Consider the following 17,398-nt stretch of genomic DNA (forward strand, 5'->3'; position numbering starts at 1 on the left):
ATAGAATAACTATCAGATATGAAGTATTGAATTAACAGAATATTATCTCTCATATAATATAGTTGTCATTATAGAATAACTATCAGATATGAGGTATTTAATTAACAAAATATTATCTCTCATGATCACAACAACCTTGCAGGTTGTTTTTTTTTCCTGAAAAGTTGAGAACTCAAAATAAGGAAACCTTTTCTAAATATGTTTAAAAGTAGCATTTCTTTTAAAAAGGACAGTGTCAGTCTTGGCAATTAGTTTTGTTTTATTGTTGAAACTCTTTTTTTGCATATGTACTACTGAAAGTCATGAAATGTGCTCATCTCTATAATTATATTTCACATTGAAATAAAATCACTTTAATTGCTTTCATCTTGTTTATATCAAAACTAAAGTTTTTCTTTTGCTTTAGAAACCTAAACCATTTGCTGCAAGTGGAAATTACTTAAGCAGGTTCCTTTTAAGCACCTTAAGTACTTGTGAAATTTGTTCATAGGTAGTGAATATGCTAATTATAAATTTATTCAGTAAAATAAGACCTTTGTGAAATCTGAACACTATTTTGAATGAACTTCATTAGTATAGTTGAGTGACTTCTCTGGATTTCACACTGACTTCTACTCTGTTAGTATGAATTTAGGGAAATTTATAGAATTTGTCACTAAAGAAAAGAGTAAAAAGAAAGAAATCTGATTGAGTTGTTAAAAATGGATGTCACTTTCCAGCATGCTTTTCAGAAGCAAGAATTCATCAGACGCTTCTCTATAAATACATCATACAAGACTCTCAGAGGCTGTAGAGTGAGTTAAATACAATAGAGTATGAATATAAATTGGATATACAATTGATTATTAGAAAGGATGGAAAGGTAAAACCATTAGAAAGAAAAAACTTACGAACTCTCATGTCTTATTTTGATGGGAGTTATCAAGGTAGGATTTATGGAATTATTAGAATTAAACAAAAACTTCATCTATAACATATAGACAGCAGTAGAAAATGCAACTCCAGTATTTATTATTTTTAAAGATTTAGGTCCAAAATGCTTTATGGAGGGAAAAAAAAACCTTGATTAAGTAGTTGAAACATAAAAGGAAAGTTAGACTTTGTGTATTACTTAACCATGCATTCACTTCTAATGTTGGTTTTAGGTGGTTTAATTTAATACTAAGCAAATGCAGATATTTTTTAGACTCAGGAATCTCTGCCCTTTATACTTGGTATTTGCATTGTTCTCTTTTCTAATGTTCATACCAATAATCTTTTTCTGCAGAAACCTGAAAATACCACAAGCCAACCACCTTCTAACCAGCAAGTTGTAGAGGTGGCGATTCCTCATGTAGGGAAATTCATGATTGAGTCAAAGGAGGGGGGTTATGATGACGAGGTACCTTTGTTGTAGACCTCTGCACTATTCCTACTTAACTTTGGCTATTTAATACACGTACTTTGGGCATGCTTGCACCTTCACATTTATGTGTATTGCTGCATAACATACAGCTTGGCCACCCATGGTCTGAAATTACCTTACCAACTGCTAACAGAATTTTGAATTTCAAATGAAAATTTAAGTAGAAAGCTTATGGAATTTGTCAAAAGAATAATTTTATGTTCCTGGAGTGAATTCTTTTATGTAGACATATGATCAGTTTATTCTCAGGTTGATAGACTCTTAAATTTTATCTTTTTTATATGTAAAGGAAGGACCAGTAAAGCTGTTTCTGAATAGTAACCCGGAGACTTCCTCCAAAATTACAATCAAGAGATTATATAAGAGCTAATCACCAAAACCAAAAGTGTCACAAAAACATTAATATTATTGTGCCACTGTAAGAAAATATGGGCTATATATAAGGAGAATAAGAAGCTGGTTTATATGAGATAGGAACTGGTCAGGTGGATTTTCTGAAGCAGATGTTAGATGTATTGTGACTCTCAGTGTATAATCAAAAAATGGGTTATAGGTTCAGAACATCAGAGATGATGGATGCAATCTCTTGATTGCTGTAATACAGTAGCTTCATAGTGCTTTGAGCTGTTCCAGTTTACAAATATTTTAAAACGTGAACAGCTAAGAATGATAAGTTATTACAAAAACAGACACATTTAACTATTTAATACTTAATAGCAGTGTGTTGTTCCAGTTAACTATTTTATTATCATGTTGCTGCCTGGAAATTATGGAAACTGGAATGTTTTTAATGAAAATGTTAACTTATTGACCAAGCACCTGAGTTAGCTGTTTTAGGGTAAACCTTCTGGCATTTTAAAATACAGAATTGTGATTAATCATTTAACACTATCTTTAGTGCAAATGCTTATGCTTTTGGCAGATGCATTTTGTTTTGTTTTTGTAATTGATTGGAGTGACAGTTTAACAGTGCATGTACCCGGGAACTTTTAAGTCATATGGATACAGGGCTGCAGCTCATCACTGGTGATGGTGCCCAGCCAACAGGCCAAAGTGGAGCTGAAATTGAGCTCATGCTGAGCTTCTCAAACCTTAAAGAAGAGGCACTTTTTTTTTTTTTTTTTAACAAAAAGAGTATTGCTAGTTCTCAGTGGTTTTCAGCACCACTCTCTAATTTGTCAAGAAGGAAGTGCCTTTTTAGAATTCTTTGGTTCAGATAGGATGCCTTTTTGCAATTTGCACAAAGGCACCATATGGAGCTAGCTGTGGCCCTGTATGGATGATGGCATATTGGATCATATTAGCTGTAAAATATACAATGGATGATTTATAAGTAGTGGAAAACAAAAGACTTTTAACTTGCATGTCAAGAAACTATTTTGGTTTTCGATATATCTTTTTATGTTAACCTTTCAAAAACTCTTACTTATAATTCCTTGTGGCAGATCATGATGACACCGAACATGCAAGGTATTATCATGGCGATAGGTAAATCCAGGAATGTATATGACAGGTGTGGCCCTGAAGCAGGGTTCTTTAAGGTACAATTAATATTCTCATTTAATGTTTTAATGTTTTTAAAATGAACTTCTTAAAATATTTTATTTCCTTGAATTAAATTTGGTTTCCTGTATAATTTCTCTTTTTTTTATCTTAGACACAGCCACCTGATGTTCTGAGGGTTTCTTTTATGCAAGAATCTAAGAGTGATTTTTTTTTTTTTTTTTTGGTAACCCAGATAATTCAACCAAAAACAAACATTTTACTGGAGTTACTCTAATAGTGTACCTCTGGGTTGATAGCAGAAATTTGAATTGTGTTTTTATTTGAAGAGAATAAAAGGTATTGATGAGCAAAAGTAGGAACTGAGTAATTGTTTCTGGTATAGTTTATTTTCTTCTCATTGGTAACACTATTAGTCAACATTACAATATATATTTTTTTTAATTTCACTATCATTTGATTCTAAACTGCTTTCTTCACTTGGTTGTTTCAAATATGATTTGTTCATTTATTTTTATGTTTCTTATTCTCTTACATTTTCTCCAAATTAATTTTTAGTATCCTGGTCATTTCGAGAAATGTGAGACCATCAAGCAGTTGCCTTATTCCATAACCAAATCTTTTTTCCCTCTAATGATGTGGAAATGTTGGGGTTCTGGAACAAATGGTTAAGAAAGAATTCATGAGACACCTTTGGTACAGAAAAGAGGTTTTAGAAAGGGGGTTATATTAAAGCATGGGGACTAGACCTGTGGGCAGAAAGAGCTGCACTGGAGCTTTGAGGGGTGGCTGATTATACACTTTCAAGTTGGGAGGGCATTAGGGACAGTGTAGATTCTAAGGAATTTAGAAGCAAGGTTTCCAGGACCTTGAAGGTAGCTGTTAGGAAAAGGTCATTTATTACCATCTAGTAAAACCTTAGTCATGAGACCTTTCAGACATATATCAGTGGGTTATATGGTTGGTGGGGGAATTGCTAACATATAGCTTGGTGGGGGCAGGTAGAGATAAAAGAGGTTTCCAAAGGAATCTTTGTATATAAAAGGAAACTTACAGGATTCTGGACGTCAGTCAGGCTAATGTTAAGATAAGGTTGCCTTTGCCCTTAGCAAAGTATTAACATCAAGGCAGTTGAGTTCCTAGAGGAAGGTCACTCTACCTATTTCAAGGGCTTGTCAGTGGGCTATAAGTTGTAAGGAAATTTAGTGGTTTTTTTTTCTTTTGCCTTTGTTCTCCACATCATTTAGTATCAGATCTTTACAGTGTTTTCCTTAAAATATTATTGGTTTTATATTTTTGAAGGGCGAAACACTGTATGTTTTGTCTTATTTTGATTTACCAAAAACTTCAAGTTGTTTTCACCTCTTGCACTATTAAAAGAGTTACTTTCTAAAAAAACAAAAAGACTTTATTGAGGTATAGTTTACTACAATAAGCTATAGACCTTAAAAATCTAAAATTTTCCCTTAATTCTCTATGCTCTTCCCCCATCCAACTCAATCTTCAAAAAGCTATTTATATTACCATTTCTTTCATTCTATAGTACAAGAAAGGGCTTTGTGCATAGTAGCCTTATATTAATCAGCACTTTTGAGCTTGTTAGAATCAGAGTGACCAGCCATCTTGGTGTGTGTCCAGGACTGAGGAGTTTTCTGGAATACAGGATTTTAAATGCTGAACTGCCGAAGTTTTGGCAAACTGATCCCAGGATGAGTTGATTGCTCTATTTAGTAAGAATGGTTGAAAAACTGCTGTTATTGGAAAAACAAAACAAAACTTTAAAATTCACCTTATTTCCAGGTGGTCTACATTTTCTTTTCTTAAAATACACTGAGTGTATATCTTATACAATTTTCATCTATTTCTCTTGGAAAAGTCTGTCATTTAGAGTAACAGTACCTTTTTGGTCAAATTGGATATCTTTATGTTGAATTGGAAATATCACTTTTTAGATTAATGCCTGTATATATTTTAAAGAGCCAGCTAATTATATATACTGCAAACAACAATACACCCCACTCGCACCCCTGCTGCGGTAACAGCTTCCAGTTATTTTATCTAATCGTTTTGGCATGAATTCCATATCTTTCAGTGAACACAGTGCTTGAGTTTTTGTGATTTTTAGTTTACACATTTCCTGTTGAATTCCCTACTGGGGGATATGAACAATAAGCTCTCATTCTCCTGTCTCCGCTCCCCACCAACAGTTCCCACTGTTCCATCTAACACACACACACACACACACACACACACAAAAGTGTGTCTAAAATTTTGTCATTTGGATTAAATCAGAATTCTCAGTTTGTAGTATTATTTCTATGTATTCTACTCAGAATTGAGCTGAGTCATAAACATTATTATTTTGACTCCCCCCCCCCCCCTTCAGCTTTCATTTCCCTTGGAGTTGTTTTATTTTTTGATTTGCTTAGTTTTCTATATGATTACTGATGCACTTCTAAACTCTCTGCCAGCTGTTTAAATCTCCTCATATTTTGCTGTCAATTTAATGTTCTTGGAGAAATTTATTTTGGAATAGACTTCCTGGAATAGACTTCTTCTGGAATAGACATCTTCTATAAGTCTATTCCAGAAGAAGTCTATTTGAGAGCTTTGTAACCTGTTTCAATCTACATTGATTTTCTTTTACCTCCAGTGTATAACTAATATCTTGGGATCTTTATTCACCATTACCTGGGGATGCCCTTTGTGTCTTGTCGTTTATGTATTTTCTATATTTCCCTTTTTCAGTTTATCATCTGATTTTGAGGCAGCAGCAAATCTGCCATGTTTATATCCCTGTATATTTATTTTCACCTATCTGTAATTGAGATATATGCACACAAACACACATATATAATCTTATGTAAATATTATCAGTTACTTATGATTAATGTGTAGCTTTTAGTATAGGTAAATGATTAGCATTTGGAAAATTCTAGCTGATAATATATAATTTTAGAAAATTTGTCATGTAAATAACTAAAGTAACATGTACACAATGCAGTCATTCACTAATATGTAGATGTCTAAAATAAAACTAGTAAGGCAGTCTCTGCCACTGCCCTATGTAACCACTGTTAACACTGTGTATAGCCTTTCTGATTTTTTCCTTTTGTTTATACAAACATGCATATATAGGGAAATTTTTTTTTCATTTTTAAATTTTACTCATATTATTTTGTAACTTAACATCACTCAGAAATATATTGTGGGCATTCTAAAAGTGAAGGCACTATATCTACCATATTATCTTTTCTACCTGCTTTTAGAATTCTAAGGTTTAGATACATATTTTCATTTATTATATATTATCCTCTTTATGGACATATATCCTATGTTACCCAGGCTGTCATTTCTATTTGAGTTAGTTTATGGTATCTTTTTTCATAAAGAAGTTTTAAAACACTGTGCTTTCAAATCTTTCTACTCCTTTCTGGATTCTGGAGTTTCATTGCCATACAAAAGTCTTCTTTGACCCAAAGTATTACAAGTTTTTTTCAGTAGTTTCTTAAAGCATTTTTCTTAGTAAATTTTTATTTTTATGGATTCAATGTACACACTATAGTAACTCAGTAGCATTTTGTTTGGGTTTTCTACATTCTCTATTAATAAATTTTATTGTATTTTTCTTTTTTGTGCTGTCTTCATCAAGATTGATTTTATGCTTATATTAGCTTTAGTAAATGAATTTGAAAGCTTTTTTTGTTTTTCTTATACTCTGGTGTGGTTTACATAGGAATTATCTATTCCATAAGAGTAAAGTTAGAACTTGTAAAACCAGATGAGCCTAGGCCCTTTTTTGGTTGTAGATTTTTTGATAATTTTTTGGTTTCTTCTACAGTGATTGGCCTATTTAAACATGTTCTGTTTTCTTGGCAATTGATTCAAATCAATATCAGGATTCAGTATTAATTCACAAAATATATATGTAGCACAGTAACTAACATATGATGGCTGCTTCTGTCTTACTGTTTCCGTAAATGAGATATAGAATATAGATTCTTAATTTTATTTTGTAATGCTTAGTTTATTATACATAATTACATATAATTATAGTATAGTATGGTAATATAGCTATATTTGCCTTCTGTTGCATTACCAAAAAAATCTTTATTGAGTCTATTTTATATTAGCTTTTTGGTTATGTGAGATGTTTTTCAACTCTGCCTTTTTCTAAAAATGGACTTCCTTATGTATTTTGGTCAGATCAGTTTTAAAGTGTTAATATATGTTTGTCAGTGGTAAACCATGTGATGAAATGTTGTTTTCTACTGATAAAAAGATAAGTTGGAGAATGAAACTTATATCTGGGTAAGTGGGCTGGCTGAGGTTTCACTTCTTAATTAGGAAGAATCACAAGGCAGTTACAGACATTGTAGTAAGCCGGCTCTCCCGCATGGGATCTGTTCCCTGTAAACACATAGTATGGGAGTTAGTAGGCAGGCGGAGCTGGAAGAAGTAAAGATGCTTACCTGGGTTCTTTGCCCAATTGACTATATTATGTTTAGTTTCCACTGTTAACAGAAAATCCCCAAATTATAGTGGTTTAAAGAAAGAAGTGTTTGTCATATACAGATGAAAATCTGAACGGCAGTACAAGACTGCTATGATGAGCAAATTTAAAAGCCACAAGGAAGGTGCTCACAAAGTATTTGTTGCTTGTATGTGTATGTACGGCGGTGGCGGTGGGAGGGTCATTTCATAATTGTGATCATGGGATTTGTATACTTTTTTCACTTATTTTGAAGACATTAAAATATTTTTGTGGGTTTTCTTGTTTGTTTTTGTTGTGGGGGGAGGGGGGTATACCTATTAAAGTATCCTTAGGATTTTTTTTTTTTTAAGATTTTATTTATTTATTCATGAGAGATACAGAGAGAGAAAGGCAGAGACATAGGCAGAGGGAGAAGCAGGCTCCATGCAGGGAGCTCAATGTGGGACTTGATCCCAGGTCTCCAGGATCACGCCCTGGGCTGCAGGCACCAAACCGCTGAGCCACCCAGGGATCCCTGTCCTTAGGATTTTAATGAAGTACTGACACTTCTGTATTCATGAAACTTTTTTTCTTGGTAGTCATAACAGTTGTTCCTAGTTGACATAACTTTATCACGTTGTTTACTTTTGAAATGCTTATTATTATTACCCCTTTATTTACTCAGAGGACATAAAAGTACATTTAGTAAAACATGTAACATGCCAAAACGTACAGCTCACGAGTGTGCAGCGTAGTAAGTGACCACAGTGTGAACATGTCCCAGTAAATCCCAGTCAGGTCTGGAACACTGCAGTACTTCAGAAGCTCCTTTTGTTTCTCCTTCCTGTTGCTCAGTACATTCTTCCACTGCCCAAAAGTTGACATTATCTGGACCTCTAACAACCTAAGTGAGTTTTCTTATGCTTTATACACTTGGAATCTTTTACTACAGGTCTTTTTTCTATCTGGCTGCTTTTACTTCTTGTGTTTGGGAACTTTAGCTGTATTTTGAATATAGTTGTAGTTCATTCTCATGTTATTCCATTGTATGAATATCCTGTAATTTTTTCTCATTCTCTTGAAAAGCATATCGTGACTTATTTATTATCTGCTTATATCAGGACACTGTCCTCAATCCAGTGTGTGTCTTATAATTTTACTTTATTACTGGTCTTGTACCTTTCTTAATTTATTCCTAGATGTATTAAAAAAAGTTTATTTTTATGAATTGAGACACCTCTCCTTTTTCTACCAAGTTATTGGTAGGGTAGGTAGTGGGAAAGCTAATTAATTTTATTTATTTATATTGTACCCAATTACCTTCATTTTCTAATAATTTTTAGTTGATTCTTGTCATTATTTCAGCACCCTGATTCCCAATAATTATCTCATTATTGGGATAATTTCCAATATAATTTTTATTTCCTTTCTTTTTATTAGGTTGACCAGACTTTTCAGAATATAAATATTAAAATAATGTTAGTAATATGCTTCTTTGCCTACTTTCTGATTTTAATGAAGGTGTCTCAAGTATTTTATTTTCAAGTATGATGTGTAGTAACTTATAGATTTCTCTTTACAAATTTAAAAACACTTTTTCTCAAATTCGTAGTTGAGAGTTTCTTCTAAACTGATTGTTGTTGGAATTTAGAAATATTCTAATGTAAAAAAAAAAAAAAAAGAAAAGAAATATTCTAATGTATCTGTTTGAGATATGAACAGATTTCTTTGTAATCCTTAATCTTTAGAACGTAAAGATTTTATCACTGACCCTCTCCTCTTTTTAAACATTATAAACACTGTTTCTGTATATTCTTTTAGTATACAATACAGTTTATCAAGAATAGACCAGGGTTGACATCTGTGTTCATAAGTAAATTGGTCTATAATTTCCTATTTTATATTTGTCAGTATTTTGTGTTCATATTATGCTGGCCTTATGTAGTCATTCAGAAGATTTTTCCCTTTTCTCAGGCTTTGAGGTAGTTTAGATCAAGAAATCATTTGGTCCTTGAAGATTTGGTGTAACAGCACAGCTCTAAAATAATGGGCCTGATTCCTTTATTGGGTACAGATCTTGGACAACCTTTTCAGTTCTTCTGTAGCTTTACTGGGTCTCTTAAAGAACTTGGTAGTTTCTCTACCCTTTAAAGCAGTTCTGTTAGTTTATATTTTCCTAGATGATCATCTGTTTAATCAAAAATTTGTAGTTTATTGGCATAAAGTTATGTATACTTAAAACAAATTTTAAAGCTTTTTAAAAATATATTTTTAGTATTGTCGCCTTTCTTATATGTGGTGGAGTTTTCTCCCATACTTTGGTTTTCCATCCAGCTTTTTGGAAAGAAAAGCGTTTGACTGTTAACTGCCACATATTTTATTTCTTCTACCTTACTTTAGTTTATTTTCTCTCATTTCCCCCACTCCCTCCAGTGTCTTAAAATGTACTTTTCCTGTACTGATTAAATTGGAATTTTCCTTTGATTACCAGTCTGGCTATGTCCCATAGGTTTTGGTATCTTATGATCCCAATATTAATATAATTTTGATTCCTTTGGCCCAAGAATAAGACAGTATTATTTTAATTCCTAAGAGGTTAGTTTGCAAGTTGTCTTTATTTTTAATTCCTATTTGAATTGTATTGTGGTCAAATCATATAGCCTATATATTTGGAATTTGAAGTAGATTTTCTTCCATCTTTTGGTACACTGTCAGTTTTTTAAAAAATAGTCTATAAATACTTAATTTATACATATCTATAGTTACATGCACACTCATACATACATACTCTCTGAAGTCAACTAACCTTATTTCAGAGATAAGAGCATTAAGACTTCAAAAGAGAGAGAAATTAGTCTTGTTGAAAGGGTCATCTATAAATAGATGGGGAACAAACAAGAAAGGACATCGTGTATTTAGAGAACTTAAGAAACAAGGACCCGTGTGCATCTGTGGGAAGACAAGCCTTACTTAAGTGGAAGGAATCTTTCTTGAAGAGTCATAGGAAATAAGACTGAATGGGTAACTTTGGCCCTGATAGTAGGACCAGGTTAAAGGTTTAGTGAAAGACCTAATGACCAGTATTACATTTCATTTTATAAATGTTTGGTGGTTTCATTGTAGTATCTTTGGTAGTTAACTTAAATAATTATCTTCACAGGCAGCCAGAGTATGGAAAGGACAAACATAATTCTAGGGTAGGATTCTGAGGAAGTAGTATGTATCAAATTTGACAGCTCAGCAGTGTTAACTTTATTCATAATGATAAATGGTGAAGAACTCTGCTAAATATACTGACATGAACATCTGTTGAAATTTCGAAGGAATAGATATGATTGCAGTGTATTTTAAACATCAGAAAACTTTTTTAGAAGGAGGTTCATAAAAATAATTGATAATTATAAAAAAATAATTTATGCTGGCAAAAAGTGATTTTTGCATGTTTGAAAAATGTTTTGTAGAAATTTAAATGTGTCTTTTTACCTCTACTGGTTTAACTATCTATAGATTGTAACTTTGGCATTTACTTGTACAAATTGGGAGAATCTTAAATAGAATAAATATAAGAGATGAACATAATTTTAGAATAAAAGAGGGATAATATTGCAGCTTGCTAATAGAAATCTCTTTGCTCTTAAAAAATACATAGACTCTATTTTGAATATAGGTAAAAAATATATGTATAACCATTTAGTGTTTTAATTCCTTATCTCTAAACCTACACTTTCACTTTAAGAGACTCAATACAAATATATTTTGGTCATACTAATTTTGACCAAAAGCATGATACCTGAAATATTTGAATATCAAAAGAACGTGTGATAGTCTATGACAGTCACTGTCTGAAGAGCATAATAAAGAAAAACAGTTGATTGTTTTTGTTTTATATTTATTCTCAAATTCAGTATAGTTTGGCTATTAAATGAACATGTGCCCTTTATTTTCAAATTAGAAAAATGGGAAGATTTTAGAGTTCTAAGCAAAGCTTATGTGTGCTAGTTTCATATGCATTAAAGTGACCTTAATAATCCTACATGTGAAAATATAGTTTTCAAGACTATTTTTAACCACACCAGTTAGGTTTTAAAATGGCATGTATAACCAAAAAAAAAAAAAAAAGCATAATTTATGTTAGCTATAAAGTAATAATTCTGTTTATAATACTAAGCTATATAGAAAGGACTTATAGCCTTGCCTTTAATTAAGTATAAGAATGTATAACTAGAATATTTCACTTAATGTTTGTCAGTTACATTTTTTTTCCCTTCTGTAAAATATAGCATAGTGTCTGGATGGCCAAAATTGCTTAAGAAAGGCATGGATTTTTTGTAAAATATTTTGCATGTGGCCCCAAAACGTTTTATGGTAAACAGAGCTAGGATTTAGATATAAGTCCAATATAAATGAATATTATAAAAATATTATTTTTAATAATACATGTTTCTTGTATACAGCAGTATTTGATATGTAAACTTACATTTATTTCTGTATGAGCCAATATTTCCAGATGATTTGCTTATGTGTAAAACATGTATCAGTGTTATTTCCTGTTATAAATTTTTGAGATCATCTGTTTATAAAGAAAAAGGAAGCTCAAGCATAAGGTGGTAATAATAATATTCATTAATTATTACACTGATAAAACTCAAATATTTTTGAAACAACACGGAATTCATTCTATGGTAACTAAAGTCTGAGGGCTTACTTTTTCATTCTTTATTTTTGGATCCTTCAGCTAAAAGGTAATTACAGTAGTAGTATTATGCCTGTAAGAGTCAGTTATTTTCTTTCAGATATAGGTTTTCCAGAAACATGTATTCCAACCCTAAAATTAGGGATATTCAAGATATACATGAACATTAAGGAGGGCATGTGATGTAATGAGCACTGGGTATTATACAAGATTGATGAATCACTGACCTCTATCTCTGAAACTGAGAATATATTATATGTTAATTAATTGGATTTAAATAAAATTTTTAAATGAAACTGATACTGGAAAACATAGGGTAAGAGTTATTTAGTATCTCAGTCTTATGATGCTTCTGATTAGACGACCAGACTCTAGTAAGTTTTACAGCATTATTCATATAGGAAGGTTAGGTGTATTGTTTAGTAATACTTCTCTACATGAAAACAAAAAACATTTTTATAGTGAAGGGATAAGGAAATACACATATGGTCAGTTTTACAAAGTTCTTTTCAACTATGTAATATGGGACAGTATTTTTGTAATACTTTAAAAGAAAAAAAGTATTTGGACACAAGAATAATTAAACTGTAGTATTGAAGGATTTAATTATTATAATTACCCCAAATTGGCATTTTGTTATATTTTCTAGGCAATTAAGTTGGAGTATTCAAGATTGGTTAAATTGGCCCAAGAAGATACCCCACCAGAAACAGATTATCGTTTACATCATGTAGTGGTTTATTTTATCCAGAACCAAGCACCAAAGAAAATCATTGAGAAAACATTGCTAGAACAATTTGGAGATAGAAATTTGAGTTTTGATGAAAGGTAATTTAAAAATATGAAATATCTAACTCATATACTCAAATTGTCGTTTTAAAATAGCTTTCAATGCAGTTTTTTAATGCTTATTTTATACCTATACAGAGACCTATTTCAATAAATACAGCACAAAACTTGACTTCACTTAATTTGAACAGTTGCTTTATAATTTCTCTGGAGTTTATAGTTGTGATCTTTAAAAAGTTTGAGCTGAAAATAATTTAGATTGTTTTAGTATATTTGAATTATTGACCAAGGTACTGAGCTAAGCAACATAAAGATATACAGAAGAGTATACTATAATCACTGCCCTTTTGGGATTCAGTATTTTAGAAAAATAAAGAATTCCTCAATCTCTGTGCTATGTATATTTGAGTCAGTTCGTACTTTATTGTAGGGGGCTGTCCTATAACTTGTAGGAGACTTGGCAGTGTTCCTGACCTCGCCCTGCTAAATACTGGTTGTACCTCCTTCCAGTGGTGACACCCCAAAGTGTCTCTAGATATTGCCAAATAATCTCCTGAGGAGCAAAATTACTCTGTTTGAGAATCACTGGAGAAAAGTATTTAATTGTATATACAAATAAAATAGGTTAATGCCTTCTGACGTCAAGAGAAGCCTTAAAATGGTTAAATTATATATTGTATTTTTATAGTAAAGTAAGCTAAAGAAGAGAAAGTGTTACTAAAATCATAAGAAAGAGAAAACACACAATACTGTAAAAAATCTGTGTGTGAATGGACCTGTAAAACCCATGTTATGTCAGTATCTACTGTATTTTGGTTTACCCAAAAATGTTTTCTCCTAGAAATCTGTATAAAATTCCTAGAATTTTTTCCTATGATTAGAAAATTAAAATATAATCTAGTTAGAATGAATACTATTTAAAAAATGTAAACCTTGGATAAAAATCCAAGTATTGGACATTGTTTTAGAATACAGAAACACTTATGTTATCTTTTAATTCTGAAATAATTGATTATCTTTTCATGAATATCTCAAAAATACTGAAAATATGTATAGCAGAGAATATGAGAAAAACAAAGCATTCAGGATTTAATTCCTGTTTTACCATGTGTTTGCTGTAATATTTAGGATTAAGTAAAATAATACAAGTAAATGATTTGAACAATATATGATAGACAATAAAGTGCTCAGTGAATGTTGGTTATTCCAATTTTATTAATATTAGCATGAGCATCACTTATTTTACATATAACCACTGCGAAGAGCTCAGAAATATGACTGATTATGACCCTTATTATTTGGTTTGTTGGGACACCATGTTGCAGTGAATATATATACTATTGCACTTGGGGAAAATATTAATGGGATAATCACACTGACTTCTCATTCCTTTATAATTTTTGTTCTGAGGACTACAAATTGGTCAGTTTGTTTTGATAGCCTAGTTTCTCTTACACTAGAAAGACAGAATAAGATCCCTGTGCTAACTAAATATATTCTGTGGAGATTTCTTTGTAACAATGATTGTATACATTAGAATGTCTCTGTTACCTGAGACTGAGACGATAGGCACATTTTGGATTCCTTTTTTTGCTATTTATGAACAATGCCATTTGAAAGGGGAAAATGAGATTTAATGTCTCTTAAGCTTACTTAATACATTATAAAAAAACACATTTCATTTGTTTACTTCTGCAGTATGTATTGATAGAGTGTAATTTAAAAGCCATATGTAAATATAGCATGGTAAACTTGAGTTAAAATTATTGATGCTGTCTTTTTTATGTACTTTACCATCCAACATTGATCCAAAAAACATTTTCAATTAAAATTATTTGGTCGTTGCTCCCTCAAAAAACCATTGCTCAGTGACAGTGGATTTTATTTTCATGTGTTGGGTAGTTTAGTTTTGTGTCACATATTTTTCAGTTTTTATGAATTCTACTTTTGATTTAGAAATGCATTTTTTTTATTTGAAGGTGTCACAATATAATGAAAGTTGCTCAAGCCAAACTTGAAATGATAAAACCTGAAGAAGTAAACTTGGAGGAATATGAGGTAAAGTGCCTTTTGAGAGGTTGAGCTGTAAATTGAGGAATTCTATTGTTCACTGATCTACCTATTATTTCAACATAGTTGAGCGCATGAGCGAATAAGCATAGAAGAGGGTAAAGTAACCTGTCCAGAGTTTTCACAGCTAGCAGATTATAGCTTGGTTAACACAACCTGGATCGATCGATCGATCTATCTATCTTCCTCCCTCCCTCCCTCCCTCCCTCCCTCCCTCCCTCCCTCCCTCCCTTCCTTCCTTCCTTCCTTCCTTCCTTCCTTCCTTCTTAAATGTTATTATGGTCACTGAACCCATGCTGTATTTTCTTTGTTTGCCTAATCAGATATTTTAGGGAAGAAGTTAAAAACTTGACTTTAATTACTGTATGCCATATACATTTGTCATTATTGGACAGTGTTGTACATGTGAGAGAGAGCATGCATGCACACTCATATCATGCTTATGGTAATTTTTGTACACAAAATTCTTTCGTGTTAACTTTGGCCTTAAAATTAATGCTTTTTAAAAAATTTATCAGTTTAAACACCTAGTATTTCTTCAACTTTTTAATTTAGCTATATATTGTCTTTTTAAGTTTATAAATCTAGTAAATTTTAAGCTGATTTCATAGTGTCTTTTATTAATGTTTGGTCCCAAACTTAATTACTTTAGATTCCTTTAAACAATTATTGTAATTCATCACATTATCATATAAGAAAATGCACATTTTTTAAAAGATTTTATTTATTTATTTATTCATGAGAGAGGCAGAGATATAGGCAGAGGGAAAGGCAGGCTCCCCCAGGGAGCCTGATGCAGGACTCCATCCCAAGACCCTGGGATCATGACCTGAGCCAAAGGCAGACACTCAACCACTGAGTCACCCAGGTGCCCTAAGAATACTCATTTTAGATGGAAACCCTTAACCTGGAATACAATGTACAGTTACTTTAAGCTGCTAAAGAGTCTCTCAAAGAACAACAAAACTATCAAATATATAGAACTATGGACATTGAAAGCTTTCCTTTTGTCATCAACAAAAAGACAGGGATGTCTGCAACCACCACTTCTATTCAGAATTGTACAGGAAGTTCAAGTGGGCAGCAGCAAAGCAACAAAAATAAAATGTAAAAGATTGGAAAAGAAGAATCAAGGTTATCATTATTTGGGGACTTTATACCTAGAAATTACAAACAAAATTTACAGATAAATAATTGGAACTAGTAAGAGAGCTTTGCAACATGTAGAACTAATGTCAAGCACCAGTTTTTTTAGTCCTTTATCCCAGCAGCAGATAATGAAAAAGTGAAATTTTAAAAAAAGACACTATTTATAATCGCATCAAAGAGTGGGCAGTAACTAGAAAACAATTTAGCAAAAAAATGTACATGACTTAAGGAGACCTTAAAGAAAAACCTAAATAAATGGATATACATAGATATTTGGAAAACTTGGTATTTTAATGATGCCATTTTTTCCCCCAGAGTAGTTTACTGATTCTGTGCATTTCCTATCAAACTTCTAGCAAGTTGTTTGATGAAGGTTGATAAGCTGATTTCAGAAAGTTTATGAGGAATACCTGGTTGGCTCAGTCAGCAGAGAGTATAACTCTTGAACTCAAGGTCATGAGTTTGAGCCACATGTAGGGTGTAGATATTACTTAAGTAAAACCTAGAAAAATTTATGAAATGCGAACATCTCACTCTAGCTAGATGTTCTTGAAGAACAAGGTAGGAAGGCTTATTCTATTAGAAATCAAGAGATACCATTCTTAACCACTATGTTTTATAATAATAAAAGCATAAGGGTAGGTAATTTACAACAATAAAGCAGAATAAAAAATCTAAGAACATATGTGTAAATAAATGTACATATGATATATGCCAGAGATGACAAGTGAGTTGCTCACTCTGCTTTGTCTCCAAGATTCAAGTTACGTGGGACTTGATGTTTTAATTATGATTTGATTCTGCAGTCTCTCCCCGTGGTTGCTTCATCAGATTGAACACAGCATATTTTTGTTTTGAACACTTCTCATATTCTAACTGCAGAGCCATTAAATCTTACACATATTTACATGATATGTTTCTGGATTCTGTGTATCCTGCATATCTTTATCTCGCTCTGAGTCACGAGTCAGCAAACGTTGGCCCACAGACCAAGTCCAGCCCACTGCCAGTTTTTATAAATACAGTTTTATTGGAACTATTTGTTTACATATTGTGTAGGACTGTTTTCACACTACAGTTGCAGAGTTGAATAGTGACAACAGAGACTGCATGGCTTGCAAAGCCTAACACTTACTGTCTAGGTCTTTACAGAAAAAGTTCACTTACGACCTCTCAGGCAATTCTAATGACAAGAGTGGCAATTTGAATACTTTCCCACAAGAGCTAACTTTAATTATTTATTAAATCCTATATGAATTTAGTTACAGTTTTTCTTGAAGCAGTTTCTTTTTTTTATAATTTAACAAAAAATCCG

At 32.0% G+C, this 17,398-nt stretch overlaps 1 protein-coding gene across 5 annotated transcripts in view; it reads left to right on the forward strand.

The window, feature by feature from the left end:
• The window catches only part of USP25 (ubiquitin specific peptidase 25), a 137,018-nt gene that overhangs the window by 109,790 nt on the left and 9,830 nt on the right, over positions 1-17,398 (forward strand). For 3 of the 5 annotated variants that reach the window (XM_072806578.1, XM_072806582.1, XM_072806579.1), the window contains exons 19-22: positions 1,268-1,381; positions 2,851-2,946; positions 12,725-12,903; positions 14,844-14,922. In XM_072806578.1, coding sequence (XP_072662679.1) covers positions 1,268-1,381; positions 2,851-2,946; positions 12,725-12,903; positions 14,844-14,922 — 468 coding nt within the window. The remainder of the gene's footprint in view (positions 1-1,267; positions 1,382-2,850; positions 2,947-12,724; positions 12,904-14,843; positions 14,923-17,398) is intronic. The other 2 variants (XM_072806580.1, XM_072806581.1) reach the window with 2 other exon arrangements.

The sequence above is a fragment of the Canis lupus genome, chromosome 30, assembly GCF_048164855.1.
Source record: "Canis lupus baileyi chromosome 30, mCanLup2.hap1, whole genome shotgun sequence".
Classification (NCBI taxonomy): Eukaryota; Metazoa; Chordata; class Mammalia; order Carnivora; family Canidae; genus Canis; species Canis lupus.